The sequence below is a fragment of the Oryctolagus cuniculus genome, chromosome 11 (genome assembly GCF_051225735.1).
Source record: "Oryctolagus cuniculus isolate XC-2025 breed Fujian yellow rabbit chromosome 11, ASM5122573v1, whole genome shotgun sequence".
Lineage (NCBI taxonomy): Eukaryota > Metazoa > Chordata > Mammalia > Lagomorpha > Leporidae > Oryctolagus > Oryctolagus cuniculus.
The window spans coordinates 99,352,691-99,369,724 of NC_142877.1; the positions used below are offsets into that span (position 1 = coordinate 99,352,691).

General features: G+C 41.6%; 1 protein-coding gene across 6 annotated transcripts in view; it reads left to right on the forward strand.

Annotated features, from left to right (window-relative positions):
- Nucleotides 1–17,034, forward strand: part of CFAP54 (cilia and flagella associated protein 54) — a 372,444-nt gene that overhangs the window by 14,808 nt on the left and 340,602 nt on the right. For all 6 annotated transcript variants that reach the window (XR_016216950.1, XR_016216951.1, XM_008256922.5 and 3 more), the window contains exons 4-5: nucleotides 651–822; nucleotides 8,166–8,224. Coding sequence is in view for 4 of the 6 variants with exons in the window: in XM_008256922.5 (XP_008255144.5) it covers nucleotides 651–822; nucleotides 8,166–8,224 (231 nt within the window). In the remaining 2 variants the exon portion in view is untranslated. The remainder of the gene's footprint in view (nucleotides 1–650; nucleotides 823–8,165; nucleotides 8,225–17,034) is intronic.

The following is a 17,034-nucleotide window of genomic DNA, read 5'->3' on the forward strand; positions in this document are numbered from 1 at the left end:
ATAGTTCCTAACTTATGATGGTTTGATTTAGGATTTTTTCGATGCTGCAGTGATGGGAATAATATGCCTTTCGTAGAACTACACTTCACATTCTGAATTTTCATCCTTTCCTGGGATAGCTAATGACACATTAATCTCTTGAAATGCTGCTTGGTGGCAGTGAGTTGGAGCTCCTGGTCAGCCCTGTGATCACAAGGGTGAACAACAGGTGCACTTCAGTGTACAAGTTGCTAAGCTGATGTTCTGTAGGTTAAGCATATTAAGTGCGATTTTGACTTGTAAAATTTTCAACTTAGGATGGGCTTACAGGGATGTAACTCCTGTTGTAAGTTGAAAAGCATCTTTACATCTGAATTTGTAAGTAGGTTAAATGCCACTGAGTTTACAAAATTAATTCAATCTGTAATCCTGGTAATATGATTTTTGAACATTCTTGTTTTGCTTTGGATTTCTTTTGACTTATAAAAGCTGGTCTTGACTAAGTGGATGTTGTAAAGAAAGCCAGCTTGTCATGTTTCTTTCTCTACTAATCGATTATATTAAATAAGCATAGTTGTTTCCATTTTAGTTTTTTCACATCTTGAGCGACGCTTGTCTAAATTCCTTAAACCTTATTTGTATTCTTATTTATATTTTCCCATGTATTTCAGTTTCATGCTCTAAACGGAAAAAATATTTGCAACTACCAGCTGGTCTGCGACAGTGATGTAAAGCTGCAGAATAAAGAATCTGTGAGCCAGTGTCTGCAGATCCTGTCTTCCTTAAGGCTCATCATGCAGGTGGCTCTGCCGCAGGAGCACCTTTGCTGGATTATCTTCAATGGTACACACCAGTCTGTTGTACTTTCAATTGCATCTTTCGAAAAAGCAGTCTAAATGCCAAGTGTGATAGTAACTTGATTACCTTGTGAATTAAAACATATACGCATTTCATAATAGGATGACTGTGGGAATTGTTACATCTCTACTACATTTTAGTTTGTCTTTGTAAGTAGGGACTTACAATGCATGCCTGTGGGTTTTCTACTAATGGATGGGTCAGGAGCTCTGGGGATAATCAGTTTGGGGTGTATAAGAAACAGGGGTCACAGTTAATAATAGCCAGTGTAAAATGTAAGTGGGGCAGTATCTAAAGACCACTGCCTGTTAGACTGATTGTAAGCATCATTCATTTATTTGTCTTCTCCTCAAAGACTTTATCCAGTGGATTTGGCTTCCTGACACAGCAACCTTCTCCTCCTACTTGGTCTTGCAAGAGGTGCTCTGAGAATGTGTATCCATCGCCTGCCCTAGCACACACACATATATCTGATGAAATGAATCTTAGCTATAAAAATGTAGCATTTGTTTTTCTCTGCTCTAAAGTTACAATTTTGCCTTGTTCCATGGCTAATTTTTTTTTCAGTATTCACCATATTATTTTGAAACAAGCATAACATATACAAGTATTCCAAAGGGTTCATTTTCACCTAAAGTGTCAACTGCATCAGTAGCAAATTAACTGCAACCATGTGTCACTGAATGATAGAGAGATACTTTTTATTAACTTTTCGGTATTTAAACATGTATTTGGCAGATACACACACAAACACACACACACATATATACACACACACACACACACACACAGAGATCAAGAGAAAGCTTCCATCTACTGTTTTGCTCCCCAAATCCCCCAGTGACAAGGGTTTGGTTGAGGCAGAAGCTGGGAGCTGACAACTCAATTCAGATCTCCCTCATAAGAGACAGGAACCCAATTAGTTGCACTGTCATTGTTGCATCCCAGGGTCTACATTAGCAGGGATCTGGAGTTAGGAGCTGGAGCCTGATATGAAACCCATCTATTCCAATTTGGGACACCTGTGTCTTAACCAGCACCTTAACCTCTAGGCTAAATACTTGTCCCATATTTAAAATATTTTTTGGTAAACATATAGTACATGTACATTGTTATGGGGTATAGGGCAATATTGCAATACATGCCTACAGCATAAATTCATCAAATTAGATAATCAACATTTCTATTTCTGTATTTTTCATTGTGTTTGAGGTCTATCAGCTCTTCTCTTCCAGTTCTTTACATAGGATATGTTACAGTGTTGGCAATTATAGTCACCTCACGGTGCTGTGGAACACTAGAACGTTTTAGTTCTATTTGACTGTATTTGGTGCTTGTAATTCAACCTCCTTCTACCTCCCCTTTCCCTATCCTTGCCAGTCCTTAGTAATCACTGTTCTGAGATCAGACTTTTTAAAACTTCCACGTGAGAGAATATGTGGTATTTGTTTCCTGGATCTGGCTGATTTCACTTAACCAAATGATCTCCAGTTGCATCCATTTTGCTGCAAGTGTCAGGATTTCATTCTCTTTTTTTTTGTGGTTGAATACCATTGCATTCTGTATATATGCCACATTTTCTTTATCCATTTATCTGTTGATGGACAGTTAGGTTGATTACATAGCTTGGCTGTGGTGAATAGTGCTATAGAGAACATGGAAGTGCAGCTGTCTCTTTAACAGGCTGATTTCTTTTCTTTTCTTTCTTTCTTTCTTTCTTTTTTTGACAGGCAGAGTGGACAGTGAGAGAGAGAGACAGAGAGAAAGGTCTTCCTTTTTGCCTTTGGTTCACCCTCTAATGGCCACCACGGCCGGCATACCCCGCTGATCCGATGGCAGGAGCCAGGTGCTTCTTCTGGTCTCCCATGGGGTGCAGGGCCCAAGTACTTGGGCCATCCTCCACTGCACTCCCTGGCCACAGCAGAGAGCTGGCCTGGAAGAGGGGCAACCAGGACAGAATCTGGCACCCCGACCGGGACTAGAACCCGGTGTGCTGGCGCCGCGAGGCTGAGGATTAGCCTAGTGAGCCGCGGTGCCGGCTCAGGCTGATTTCATTTCCTTTGGCTATGTCCCCAGAAATGGGTTAGCTAGATATTATGGTAGATCTGTTTTCAGGTTTGTTTTTGTTTTTGTTTTTTTGACAGGCAGAGTGGATAGTGAGTGAGAGACAGAGAGAAAGGTCTTCCTTTTGCCCTTGGTTCACCCTCCAATGGCCACCATGGCTGGCACGCTGCAGCCGGCGCACTTCACTGATCTGATGGCAGGAGCCAGGTGCTTCTCCTGGTCTCCATGGGGTGCAGGGCCCAAGCACTTGGGCCATCCTCCACTGCCTTCCCGGGCCACAGCAGAGAGCTGGCCTGGAAGAGGGGCAACCAGGAAAGAATCCAGCGCCCCAACCGGACTAGAACCCAATGTGCTGGTGCCGCTAGGTGGAGGATTAGCCTAGTGAGCCACGGCGCCGGCCTGTTTTCAGTTTTCTGAGGACTCTCCATAGTCTACATAATGGCTATACTAAATTGCAGTCCAACCAACAGTGTATAAGCATTTCCTTTTCTCCATATCTTGCCTGAATTTGTTACTTTTTGTATTTTTGATAGTGAATATTCTAACTGGAGTGACATATCACATTGTGGCTTGGATTTGCATTTCCTTGATGGTTGGTGATATTGAACATTTTTTTTTTCTTGATATTTATTTATTTGAGAGGTAGAGAGAAAGAGTGAGAACCTACTTGTTTACTCACCAAAGTCCCAAAGGAGTTGGAGACCAATGCTGGGAGCAGGGAGTTCAATTTAGAATTCCTGTGTGGATGGCAAGAACCCAACTTCTTGGGCCATTTCCATTGCCTTCAATAGTCCATATTAGTAGGAAGCTGGAGCCAGGAATTGAGCCCAGGTAATCCAATGTGGGACATGGGTATCCTAAGCTGAAGCCTAACACTAAGCCAAATGCCCGGTTACAGAGAAAGAGGGAGAGCTGAGAGAGAGAGAGAGACAGAGAGACAGAGAGATATAATGAATGAATGAATCTTCCATCTGCTGGTTCATTCCCCAGATGACCACAGTGGCCAGGCTGAAGTCAGGAGTCAGGAATTTCTTCCAGGTCTCTCACATGGGTGGTAGGAGTGCAAATACTTGGGCTATCGTTTCTTAAAAGGTTTATTTATTTATTTGAAAGGCAGAGTTTAGAGAGAGAGGGAGAGAGTGAGAGAGAGGGAGAGAGATGGAAGCATCTGCTGGTTCATTCCCAAATGGCCACAATGGCCAGAGCTGGTCTAGTTTGAAGCCAGGAGCCAGGAGTTTCTTTCCGGTTTCCCAAGTGGGTGCAGGGGCCCAAACACTTGGGCCATTTCTGCTGCTCTCCCAAGCACATTAGCAGGGAGTTGGATTACTGAAACTCAAAACGGCCACAGGCAGCAGCTTTACCCACTACGCCACAATATTGGCTCCTGATGGAGTCTTTAGGTATTTTTATTTGGAGAGTCATGTGAAAAATGCAGAGATACTTTCTCACTCCTTTCCTGTGTGTGTGCTGTAGATAATATATTCTTAAACAAAAAATGACAGTGTGCTTGATGTGAAAAAGTCCAGACAAAATGACTCAAAGAGAATATATGATGTTTTCCCTGATCCTTGGCAGCTCAGAGTACGTTTTCTAGTCTTTTTCTTCTTCACCCACCTCAAATTGATTGAAATTAGACTTCCTGTTTGCTGCTAGAAGTGAGGCCAACCCTGATGAGATCTGTTGGTCCAGTGATTATTAAACTTTCGTGCCTTATAATCCTCAAGACAACCTGGATTCTTGAGTCACCACTGCCACATATCCACCTGACTTGCTCTCACGTCTTGGCAGGTACAGGAAGGACAGGAGCAGCAGTTCTGTGCTCAGGGGTCAGGGATAGGGCCAAGTATTGGGCTCTGTAGTTGGCCCATGCTTGAGAGGTGGAATTAATGTAGTGTGATCCATTGTCTTCAGCCCTTTTAAAATCACTTATGTGTACACACACACACACACACACACGCACACACACCCCTAATATTCTTTTTTAGAAAAGAAAAGATTAAGTGATTTCCTTATGTTTAATATCCTTTTCTTGGTGTATTCTTGGTGTCATTCTTTAGATTTTATTCTGTTCCCTAAATTTATTTTCATTCAGTTCGGTGTTTTTAGGATTTAGCCAGGTTCCTGTATGTAAATCTAATTTGTTAACTCTGCCTGTTGAATTGTATTCCAGACAGTCATACACCACAGGTGTGCCCTACCCCTCTAATTGCACCAAATAATTCCCCAGTGAATATCCTTGGCATGTGTCCTTTTACAGACCTATGTGAGACTTTTCTGGGATCTGCGGCCAGGAGTGGGTTGTGGGAGATACACATATTTAGTTTCACTAACTGCTGTCCCTACTTTCATTTATTCATCTAAAGCTTATTGGGCACCTACCATGTGCCAGGCATTGTCCTAAGTGTTAGGGACAGAGGTGTGGACAACAGAGAGAAACCCTGTTTTCATGCTTGCTTCTGCTGCAGGGAGATAACAGATACATAAGAAGTGTATGGTGCCAGATGGTTACAAGTGCTATGGGGGACAAAGAAAGGCAAGAAGGGGATAGGGAGAGCAGCAGCTGGGCTGGAGATGGGCTGTGACTTTAACCAGATCGGTCAGAGATGACAGTGGGCGAAGACCTGATGGAGTTTAAGGAGTGAATCAGCTGGATATTTGAAGGGAGGATGTTCTGACTGCAAAATAGACAAGTTCAAAAACCCTGAAGTTTTTTTTTTTTTGACGGTTTGGGATTTATGTAGTTGAAATGTATTTGGCTGAAAAGATCAAATGCATTTTTTTTTTTTTTGAATTTTTGACAGGCAGAGTGGACAGAGAGAGACAGAGAGAGAAAGGTCTTCCTTTGCCGCTGGTTCACCCTCCAATGGCCGCCGCTGCAGCCGGCACACCGTGCTGATCCGAAGGCAGGAGCCAGGATCCAGGTGCTTTTCCTGGTCTCCCATGAGGTGCAGGGCCCAAGCACCTGGGCCATCCTCCACTGCACTCCCTGGCCATAGCAGAGAGCTGGCCTGGAAGAGGGGCAACCGGGACAGAATCCGGCGCCCCAACCGGGACTAGAACCCGGTGTGCCGGCGCCGCAAGGCGGAGGATTAGCCTATTGAGCCACGGCGCCGGCTCCGATCAAATGCATTTTTACAAATTGTCCATACATTTGACCTTTCAGTCAGACAGGTCACTCTATTTTCTTTTTAATTGATTGTGATAATTCATACCCTTGATTTTTAAAAAAAATTTTTTTCAATTTATTTGAAAGGCAGACAGAAAGATTGAGAGAGAGCTGGAGAGAGATCTTTCATTTGCTGATTTACTCATCAAATGCTTGCAGCAGCCAGGATTGGCCAGGCCAACGTAGTATCTCAGAGCTCAATCCAGGTCTCCTATGTGGTGGCAGTGACCCAAGTCCTTGAGCCATCATCTGCTGCCTCCCAGGGTGTGGATTAGCACGAAACTGGATCAGAGGCCAGGTAACTGGGACTTGGACCCAGGTGCTCTGAGGTGGGATGTGGGTGTCTCAACAGGCCAGCTAGTGCTGTGCCACATGCCCATCCCCCCAGCTGACTCTTAAGATAAGCAATCTTGGTTCTTGGATGCTTGAATATTGAATATTTTACTTCTCAACTAACCTGAACCTGATGAATTTAGATTATTTTGACAATGACCATCTTTGATGAAAAGGAGTCACATGGCCAGGCAATGAACTTATCTAGTTCATTCTAGATTTGGTTAAAAGCAAGATGAAACAAAACAAATTTCTAGAGATATCCTGATGTTGTAATGATTCAGTCTGCAGTCCTTGCTCTACCACTTACTCTCCATCTGGCTTCTGCAGTGGGAACTTCTGAGCCATGCCAAGAGCCTGAACTAGCAAACATGATTCAGCTATTGTCAGGATATGTTGGGGGCTGGAAAGGTTAAACGTGCATTTTTAAATACAGAGGGGCCCTGTCATTCGTAAGGACAGTTCCCTGAGGCTTCCTTAGTTCCCTGATGCTGACACCTTGATGCATCTTTATGTAATTTACACCTGAATCACGTGTTTTGTGAAAAGGGTGTGTTTCCTGTGCATAGCCTTATTTAGTGGCTTTTTATCTACAATGATCCATAGTTACAATTCTATTCTTAAAGATTAAGAGTACAAGTCAACCAAGCCAAACTGAGCAAAGATGCTGGGCTTGAACTGCTGCTAGCCCTGTAGTCTCTTCTCTAGTGGGTCTCAGGTGAAAAAAAAAAACCAACTACGTTCACGGGTGGTCACACTCCGGGCTAAGTCTGGATCTGAAGGGCCAGCGTCATATTGTGACGTTTGTGATGTCTACATAGTTAAGCCTTTATTCAACATTTTTGTGACTGATTTGTGTAATTAATGTTTGTTATGCTTACAGGTGTGTTTCAATCAAGTGATATGTTTTGGAACAGATGTTGTTTTCTTAGAAGCTTTTCATAATTGTTGAATCTTGATGGTTATGAATTTTAGATCAGATAGTTTGCAGAAAATATTTATGCTACTTGTCATGACAATTGCATGCCTTTTGAAAGTGTGTTACCATCTTTTGGGTATATTTATAGCATGATGATGTCCTTTATATACAGAGAGATAAATTGTGATGTTGTTTTCCACTCCTTCCTCCAACCCTGCTACCAGCCTTCTAGCCTTGCTTAATTAATGGCTTGATATGAAATAATAGTATAATGATCTTATGTAAGTTTTGGAAATGCTGCTTTTTTATTAGAGCATTTATAGGACATACCTTAATAATGGGATAAATGTTATATGAGACTGCAAATGAATATAATGTGAACTATCTGTTATGATTTTTAAATTATTATGAGTTTCCTTATTGAGTACTGTTCCATGCCAATTAAATATGTATCCATCTTATTTGAAGATAAATCTCTCATTTTTCAAAGATAAGGAAGGCATGGAACCAGTAATATTTTATATGAATTAATAATACCACAGGCTACATAAATTATGACACTCAAACATTTTTCGTTCAGTGTATTACAAACCTTAAATTGCCTTTTAAATGAGTCTAAAATATCCTTGTGTCAAAATGCATAAAATATGTACAAATTAGTTATTTTAATGATGTTGCCTATATGTTATCAGAAAAATTATGATATTTATAATTCTCCACTGTTATTGGACTTCTTCATGATTGAGCTTGTTTTGGGAATCACAGACTTAAACTCTTATAAACTAGAATGTAAAATTTATGTCATTTGACTGTAAAAGCATGTTGACAATCTTTTTCTCCATCTAGGTACCATTTACATTTATACCATTTGCAGAAAACTGATGGTCATAGGCCAGTCTTCCAAGGTATGAAATGTACTGGCAACATATTTCTCCTTCTATTTCCTGCTATTTCTTTCTTTCTTTTATTTTGAAGATCGATTGATTAATTATTTGAAAGGTAGAGTTATGGAGAGAGAGAAGGAGAGACATAGGAAGAGACAGAGAGAGAAAGAGAGCTTCCATTCGCTAGTTCACTCCCTAGGTGGCCGCAACTGCCAGGGCTGAGCCAGGCTGAAGCCAGGAGCTAGGAGCTTCCTCTGGGTCTCCCTTTTGGGTGGCCAGGTACTTGTGCCATCTTCTGATGCTTTTCCTGGGCTGTTAGCAGGAAGCTGAGACATTTCCCAGCACCCATATGGGATGCTGGTGTCATAGGCAGTGGCTTTATCCAATACACCACAGCACGGGCCCCTTCCTGCTTTGTCTTAAGACTTGAGTTACATTGCATGTTGAATTTATTTTTTTTTTAACTTTTATTTAATGAACATAAATTTCCAAAGTACAGCTTATGGATTACAGTTGCTCCCCCCCCCACCATAATTTCCCTCCCACCCGAAACCCTCCCCTCTTCCACTCCCTCTCCCCTTCCATTCATATCAAGATCCATTTTCAATTCTCTTTATATACAGAAGATCAATTCAGCATATATTAAGTAAAGATTTCAACAGTTTGCACCCACACAGAAACACAAAGGGCAAAATACTGTTTGAGTACTAGTTATAGCATTAAATCACAATGTTCAACACATTAAGGACAGAGATCCTACATGAGGAGTAAGTGCACAGTGACTCCTGTTGTTGACTTAACAAATTGACACTCTTTTTTATGGTGTCAGTAATCACCCTAGGCTCTTGTCATGAGTTGCCAAGGCTATGGAGGCCTTTTGAGTTCACTGACTCTGATCTTATTTAGACAAGGTCATAGTCAAAGTGGAAGTTCTCTCGTCCCTTCAGAGAAAGGTATCTCCTTCTTTGATGACCTGTTCTTTCCACTGGGATCTCGCTTGCAGAGATCTTTCATATAGGTTTTTTTTTTTTTTTTTTTTGCCAGTGTCTTGGCTTTCCATGCCTGAAATACTCTCATGTTGAATTTTAAATAAAGAGTATTTAGTGAATTATATGATAAAAATTAGTGACTATATATAATATAGTTTTATTGTTCTTAGCTTACTTTCATAGTGATCATATGTAAAAATGTAGACAACAAAATGTTAATGAAAAGGAAGGGAATTCCTAAAATTGATAGTTATTGTCTGGTGTCTTCCTGTCTGTCAGACAGTCATACTTGGCATATTTCAATACTTAATATCTCCCTGGGCACTCAGTTTTTAGGTTACCCAGTTTACCCAGGACAGCCCTGGTTCCTGCCTGTTGTCCTGGAGTCATTATTAATAGTGTCATCCTCCGAAGTGTCCTGGTTTGGATGAGAAACTACAGTTACCCCACTTATGTTATTAAATACTTGGACTTTTACTTCTAGTTCACATGCTGGCTGGGTGAATGAATACTAAACTCTAACCAGGCATGAGCCGAGGGCAAGGAGATTTTATTTTATAGTAAAAGTCTCGCTTACCAGTATTCCCTACTCTGTTTTAGCTTGAAGAAGTTGCTGACATTTCTATTAACTTCCCTACAATGTAGGTAGCATTTTTGTCTGCAGGAGACATATTTATTTCCAGTGTTCATTTTCTAGTCATTGGAATGTAGACCAAGAAAGGTGAATATACTCCCGTTGAGACCCTACTTGAGTATTGCTGGCATCTGAAACATTCCTATTTTATTGTTCTTTGTGGCATGTGAAACCTTACCCTGAATATTCTAACATTCAGAGGAGATACTTTTTTTTATTCTTATTTCCTCAAAACATAGACAAGTATCTTAAAAATTGACAACACTTAAAAAATAAAAACAAAAGTAAAGATCTAAGGGTCTTCAGAAAGTTTGAAGAAAATGCCATTCTGAAAAAAACAACATGGATTTCAATTTTTTTTTGTACCAAAATAATCTTATCTTTTTTTAAAGAGAATATTTATTTATTTATTATTTATTGGAAAGTCAGAGAGAGAGAGAGAGAGAGAGAGGTCCCAAAAAGGCTGCTGCAATGGCCGAGGCTGGGCCAGGCTGAAGCCAGGATCCAACAGCTGCTTCTGGGTCTTCCATGTAGGTGCAGGGGCCCAAGCACTGCGGCCATCTGCTGCTGCTTTCCCAGGCACACTAGCAGGGAGCTGGATCGGAAGTGCAGCAGCCAAGACTTGAACTGGTGCCCATATGGGATGCCAGCACTGCAGGCAGCAGCTGTACCCGCTATACCACAGCCCCAGCCCCTAATCTGATCTTTAATTTAATCATTCCATGAACTTTTTGAAAACATTTTCATGTTTGCATGCTCAATGGATAGCCTTAATTGTGCATTCTCTTCAGTTTTGTTCCCCATTAAAAAGTTTTATTACTGACAGTGACTCGAACAAGGTCTGTGCCAGTTTTTTTGAGTGTAAATTAAATTGAGACTGCCCCATGTATAATACATTTGGCCTACAGACAATTCCAACAATTCTACAGTCAGTTCCAGATGATTTCCCTAAAACAATTTGCATACTCTTGTTGCACTTGCTGTAACAACAAATGCTTCACAGAGCCATCACAGTTTGGTCTGCTGCACTGCCAGAGCTTGGAAGGGCAGAGGCATCTGTGCCAGCATTTGGCTGTTAGTGTGTGTACTTGTTATGAGAAAAGTGCAATTTCATGTGATAATCGTCTTAATTTATCTTGTTTATAACCCATGTAGGGCATTTCCTCTGCCCCTCACATAACTGGAGTTCATCTCTGACAAAACATTAGGTGAAAGAGGATAGCTCTGCGGTCCCAGTCTTGTGGGATGGGAGTGGAGGGCGTGTGAGCATCTGAAGATCAGGATGTCTTCAGGGAAACAGTGAAGTTGCCCTGTGTCTTTAGGGACAGAGATTTCCGCAATCTGATCTCCCTGCTTTCCTTAAGCTTTTGTGGATGACTTGTCTCAGCACTAACTTAGGTGTTCCCAGTCTGGGGAAGGGCCCCTGACCAGTCTCGCCCTTCATTCTATCTTCAGGAATACTCCGTCATGTCAAAAGTGTCAACCCCCTCCCACACAGCTCCTCCATTTGAGTAGGTAAACAGAAATAGGATAGGTCACAACAGGATTCACTTCAGTCTACAGACATGCATTATTCTGATGGCGCTGAGAGGCCATCCAGTGCGACTCTGGCTCGCCTTAGTACACCTCTAACCAGATGTGTGACCTTCAGCAAATTCAGTTTTCCTAGCTTCAGTTTCCTTTTCTATAAGATGGGGAGGAGGAGGCAGAGTGTGACAACAACATCTTTCTCAAAGCTGGAGGACACATGAAAATGCTTAGAAGCATAGCTCATAGATGGTAGACATTCATTCCACTAATGTAGCTGCTGCCGCTGCTGCTGACAATGGTGGTGATGAGTGTGCCTCCCTCATAAGACTGTGGTGAGTTATTACGTATGCAAAGCCCTTCGCACAGTTCCCAGCACACAGTGGAGACTTGATTGCTATAACAAAGGGTAGCCATATGGCTAAATCCCGTACAAATGGAGGTTTGCATCCTCTGGAGGGGTACCAGGAACAGTCTGAGGATCCCAGATCTACTTCTCCTTCTGCTATCACATACTGGAACTTAAATCACTACAGAGTGCAGGTTTCTCAATCCCAGGAGGACATACACATAAGTGGGACCTCCAAAGGCTCATTTCTATTAGATGAACCCATCTAATCCATCTAAAGTCTCAGCTTTCAATCAACCTGCCAGCTGTAGGCTTGAGAATTTATGGGTGAAAGTTACAAATTTCTTTGAAATGTACTGTATTGAACAAACTGAAGGAATGTCATCCTGATCTTCAGATGCCAATTGTATAACCACCTGTCACCCCATAGTTCTTGCACCCCTCACACACCCTGCACTCCCATCCCACAAGACTAGGAACATAGAGCTATCTTCTTTCACCCATTATTTTGTCAGAATAATCTGTAGTGACTTCTGTGGCATTTAAAACTGTAGTAAAGTAGCTAGTAAACATTAAAGAACACAGTAGAATTTATGCTTTCTAAGAAATTTAGTTTATGTCTAATATTTATGTAAAACTGAAATAGTTTTGCAAATTATGCTTCATGAAAAGTTATTGTTTAGTTATTCTGTTATTGCTCAATTATTCCACAACCATTACATAAACATTAAATCCCACCTTTAAAATTTCTCGTCAGTTTCCTAGGATGATAGAAGCTGATCTAAATGAAGCTGCAGTGCCATCATGTGGCTGAGCTGATTAATTGAATGTGTTTTTCCTGCTACAGGCCTGAAACATGCTCGTGCTGAGCCCATATTTTGGTTATGGATATAATTTGGGTTTTCCAAGTTGTTCTTTTTTTTCCTATATAGAGAATAGACCTTCTGTATTCCATAAACTTTTATTCATTAACATAAACAATGATTTCTAGCTACCAGGGCAAGAAAAAACGCTACAAATTGAGTCATTTTTTTTGGGAAATAGCATTTCATCTTCAACTTGAATGATGGTTTTTCAGAACCCTAAGTGGTTTCTGGCATACTTCTCCCCTTTGCCAAGGATGCTGTGTATGCTGGGAAGACAGATGCATTTGGGAGTTCAGAGCCTTGAATTTCCGCCCCAGCACCGCTGCTTAGAAGGAGTTTAGCCTTTTGGAGGTCAGGTTAGGTTAATTTTAAGATCCATTTTGGCACAAAAATCTGTGACTTCCTTTAATTCTAACTCTATGGCCACAGTCACATAGAATGTGATTAATTGTTAACTAAAGCTGTTTTTGTCCTAAAATGTGAAATTTCTAATGTCATAATTCCTGGGGGATTTTTAGAAAGATGTGAATTTTAAATTTGAGGAATTTATACATGGCTTAACCCCATGGTCCCCAAACCACAATAATACAAATGCAAACATCCAAAATAGGGGCTGTTAGGGACCAGGAGATGTGAGGATGTGAGAAAAACTCAACAGTGATTTATGGCTGTCAATCTCACATCACTTCAGCATGGCAAGATTGAAGGACAGCAGTGATGGGGACAACAGCCGAAACAGTGACAAAACCATCTCAGGCTGACTTAGTAGAAGTGTTGTGTCCAGAACGAGGATCAAAGGGTTTTTACCGTCTTGTGACTTGGTCATACCTAAATGGACATTGGCAGCCTGGAGCAAAGCCACAACAGCCAGCCTGGTTAGAGCAGGGCAGGTTTGTGAGGTGCAGGAGGGCTGGGGGGTGTATATCCTGATAGAGCGGAGAGCTGGGGGAGAGGGCAGGCTGCAGAGCTGTCTTCACATTCTCGGAAGGCTGAATTTGAAAATGAGTTTTTTATTGTCTTGTGATGTTCCAAAAAGCACAATTAGGACCAATGCATGTGGGGAATATTATGGTGGGCGTTAAGTTCTGGAAGTACATATTTTTCACGTTTACAGTTGTCTTCTGCAGCTACATGGTATGCTTCTTATTACTGGAGGTACTTTTGGGGTGGGAACTTGTAGTGTATCCAGTGGTGGTGCTGGTGATGCTGATGGGAATAAAATTTAAGTTGACTTCCAGCCCTGTGATTCTATGATTGCCTGAAATATTTTCATACTAAGTACCATGAACTGAAACTTTAAAATGAAAGTCAGTAAGTCAGCCAATAAATATTTATTGCAAGTCTACTGCATGTCAGACAGTGCCTTTCCTAAGTTAATTGAAATTCTACACTCCAGTGGATAGCAAGTCATTTGCAATTATGTGTCCCACCCTGATCTATTTTCTTTTTCTTTTCTTTTTTTTTTTTTTTTTTTTGGACAGGCAGAGTGGATAGTGAGAGAGAGAGAGACAGAGAGAAAGGTCTTTCTTTTGCCATTGGTTCACCCTCCAATGGCTGCCACGGCTGGTGCACTGCGGCCGGCGCACCGCACTGATCCGATGGCAGGAGCCAGGTGCTTCTCCTGGTCTCCCATGGGGTGCAGGGCCCAAGCACTTGGGCCATCCTCCACTGCACTCCCTGGCCACAGCAGAGATCTGGCCTGGAAGAGGGGCAACCGGGACAGAATCCGGTGCCCCGACTGGGACTAGAACCCAGTGTGCTGGCGCCGCTAGGTGGAGGATTAGCCTCGGTGCCGGCCCTGATCTATTTTCAAAAGTCCATTTTTTTCTGGAATCAAAATTGACTAGATAGTAGAGAGTCCTGATTTTTTAGGCTTCTTTCTTTAGATTTCCACTGAGCTATCTGCACATGTGTTGTACGTCCTGTCTGTGAAGGCTTCAAATAAGGTAACGCAGTATGAACGTTTCCAATGTTTTACTTATTTTTACCATGAGATACCACACAATGTGGTAGATTTGATTAATGCACATGAAGCTCCTGGACCTTTTTGATGATTTGCCTTTAAAAAGGCATAAAAGATGGGTCTGACTACTGTGGACATATTTTTCCTGAACAATTTCCTTAATTATTAAAGGTCTAATTTGTTATCAGAAGAGGAACTTCATTCTTTTGTTCAAATTTATTATCATTGCTTGAGACTATGGGATACCTATTAGCTTTTCTGTGGCTGGTTCTGCTAATTTCAGAGTTGTCTATCAAATTTATTTCATATCATTTGGGAGTATCTGCCATGGAGCTGGTTATATTCTTGGTGCTGGTGATATAAGACCAAATAATGCACTATTATTCTTTTCAAAGTGGTCACAGTCTAGTTTTGGAAACACATGTGAGCATGTTAATGCCATTGGGTGTGACATATGATATAGGTGGAGTGTTTCTAACCTAAAAATCTTAAATCTGAATTGCTCCAAAATCTGAATTTTTTGAGCTCTGACATGACACCACAAATGGAAAATTCTGCATCTGACCTCATGACAGGCTAAAGCCAAAACATAGGCATACTAAAAATATTATATTAAATTACCTGCAGGCCATGTACATAAGGTATATGTGAAATATAAATGAATTTCATGTTCAATTTTGGGTCTCACCAATAAGATATCTCATAATATATATGCAAATATCACAAAATTTAAAAAAAAAACACCCAAATCTAAAACACTTCTGGTTCTGAGTATCTGATGGATACTCCACCTGTATGTATGTGTACCAAAGTCTATGTGGATATACACATCCACACATCACACAGTTACAGCAGACACGGACACGAGGCAATGGTCTCTTCTCTAGGGATGCTAGGAAAGTCATCTTCCACAGCTCGAAGTCTTCTCTCCCTGTTCTTCCAGCTGCTTCTGCTTCTCCATGCTGCCTCCTTTTCCTTCCTTGTCATCACCAGAGTAACACATACTATGTGCTTGCCACGTGCTAGTCAGTATTCTAAACATTTCACATGTATTAACTCATCTAATTCTCAAACAGTCCTTTAAGATAGTTACTGTGACCCGTTTTGCAAATGAAGAATCTGAGGCATGTGGAGTTTAAGTAAATTGTCCGAGGTAACATTGCTGGCAGGGGTACATGGTGCTTTAACTTTGTCATACAGGGCAGGTGAAGGAAGGAGCATGCCAGGGAAAGATGGCAGAGTGAGCAGGGACATACATTTTGGGCGTCTAATATGTTTTGTAGAATGGAAAAGCCTGTTGGACCAGCTTAGTGTATGGTTCAAGGCCAAGGGTAATGGGGAAGGAAAGCTATGGACTAGGTCATGAAGGGGTTTTGTATGCCCCAGTAAAGGGCTTTTACTTTGTTACATGGGCCATAGGGGGCCACTGAAATGTTTTAAGTGTAAGAATGACATGACACAATATACATTTTAGAAAAATAATTCTTGTGGGTGTGACAAGGATTAATAAGACGTACAAGAAGAAGGGAGATGGTAAGACTAAAGAAAAGGTGACAAGTGAGTAAGTCTTGTAAGTAGTTCAGGGAGACATGCGAGGGCCTCCTTGATTCCATGGGTGGAATTTTGCATTTGAGGTTCTTAGATACCTAGCTCTCAGACTCTTATTTTTATCCCAGTAACATTTCTTACAGTAATATGTACAGCATAGACCAGATTTCCTCTTCTAGTAAATCAGATGAAGAGCAAAACTAAGACACTTCAGAACGTTTATGGAAAACGCATATTATGAAAAAATTATGATGGACTTCAAAATATTTTTGCACCAAAGTAATCTTTTAATTCCATTTTCCCATAAAGTTTTTAGGGTACTATTGTATGACTCAATAATCATTTGAGCTTTTGGAATATTTTTGAAGAAGGATAAAGATGGTAATGTTAACTGCAGAACTCGTGGGGTAAGGTAGTGTATCCCAGTACAAGGCTTGTCAGAAGCCGGCGCCGCAGCTCACTAGGCTAATCCTCTGCCTTGCGGCTCCGGCACACCGGGTTCTAGTCCCAGTCAGGGCACCGGATTCTGTCCCGGTTGCCCCTCTTCCAGGCCAGCTCTCTGCTGTGGCCCAGGAAGGCAGTGGAGGATGGCCCAAGTGCTTGGGCCCTGCACCCCATGGGAGACCAGGATAAGTACTTGGCTTCTGCCATCGGATCAGCGTGGTGCACTGGCCGTGGTGGCCATTGGAGGGTGAACCAACAGCAAAGGAAGACCTTTCTCTCTGTCTCTCTCACTGTCCACTCTGCCTGTCAAAAAATAAAATAAAAATAAAGGCTTGTCAGAAGCATATCAATAAGGACTTGTGAGGTGAGCTAGAACACAAGAGGTTCTTAGGTATGGTTCCTGCAGACACACCAGTTAATAGATGTAGTCTTTTACCGCCATTTTGTTTCGAATTGCAGCTTGTGAAGTATTACACTGGTGACAGGCACCATGGAGTGCTCACAGCCCACC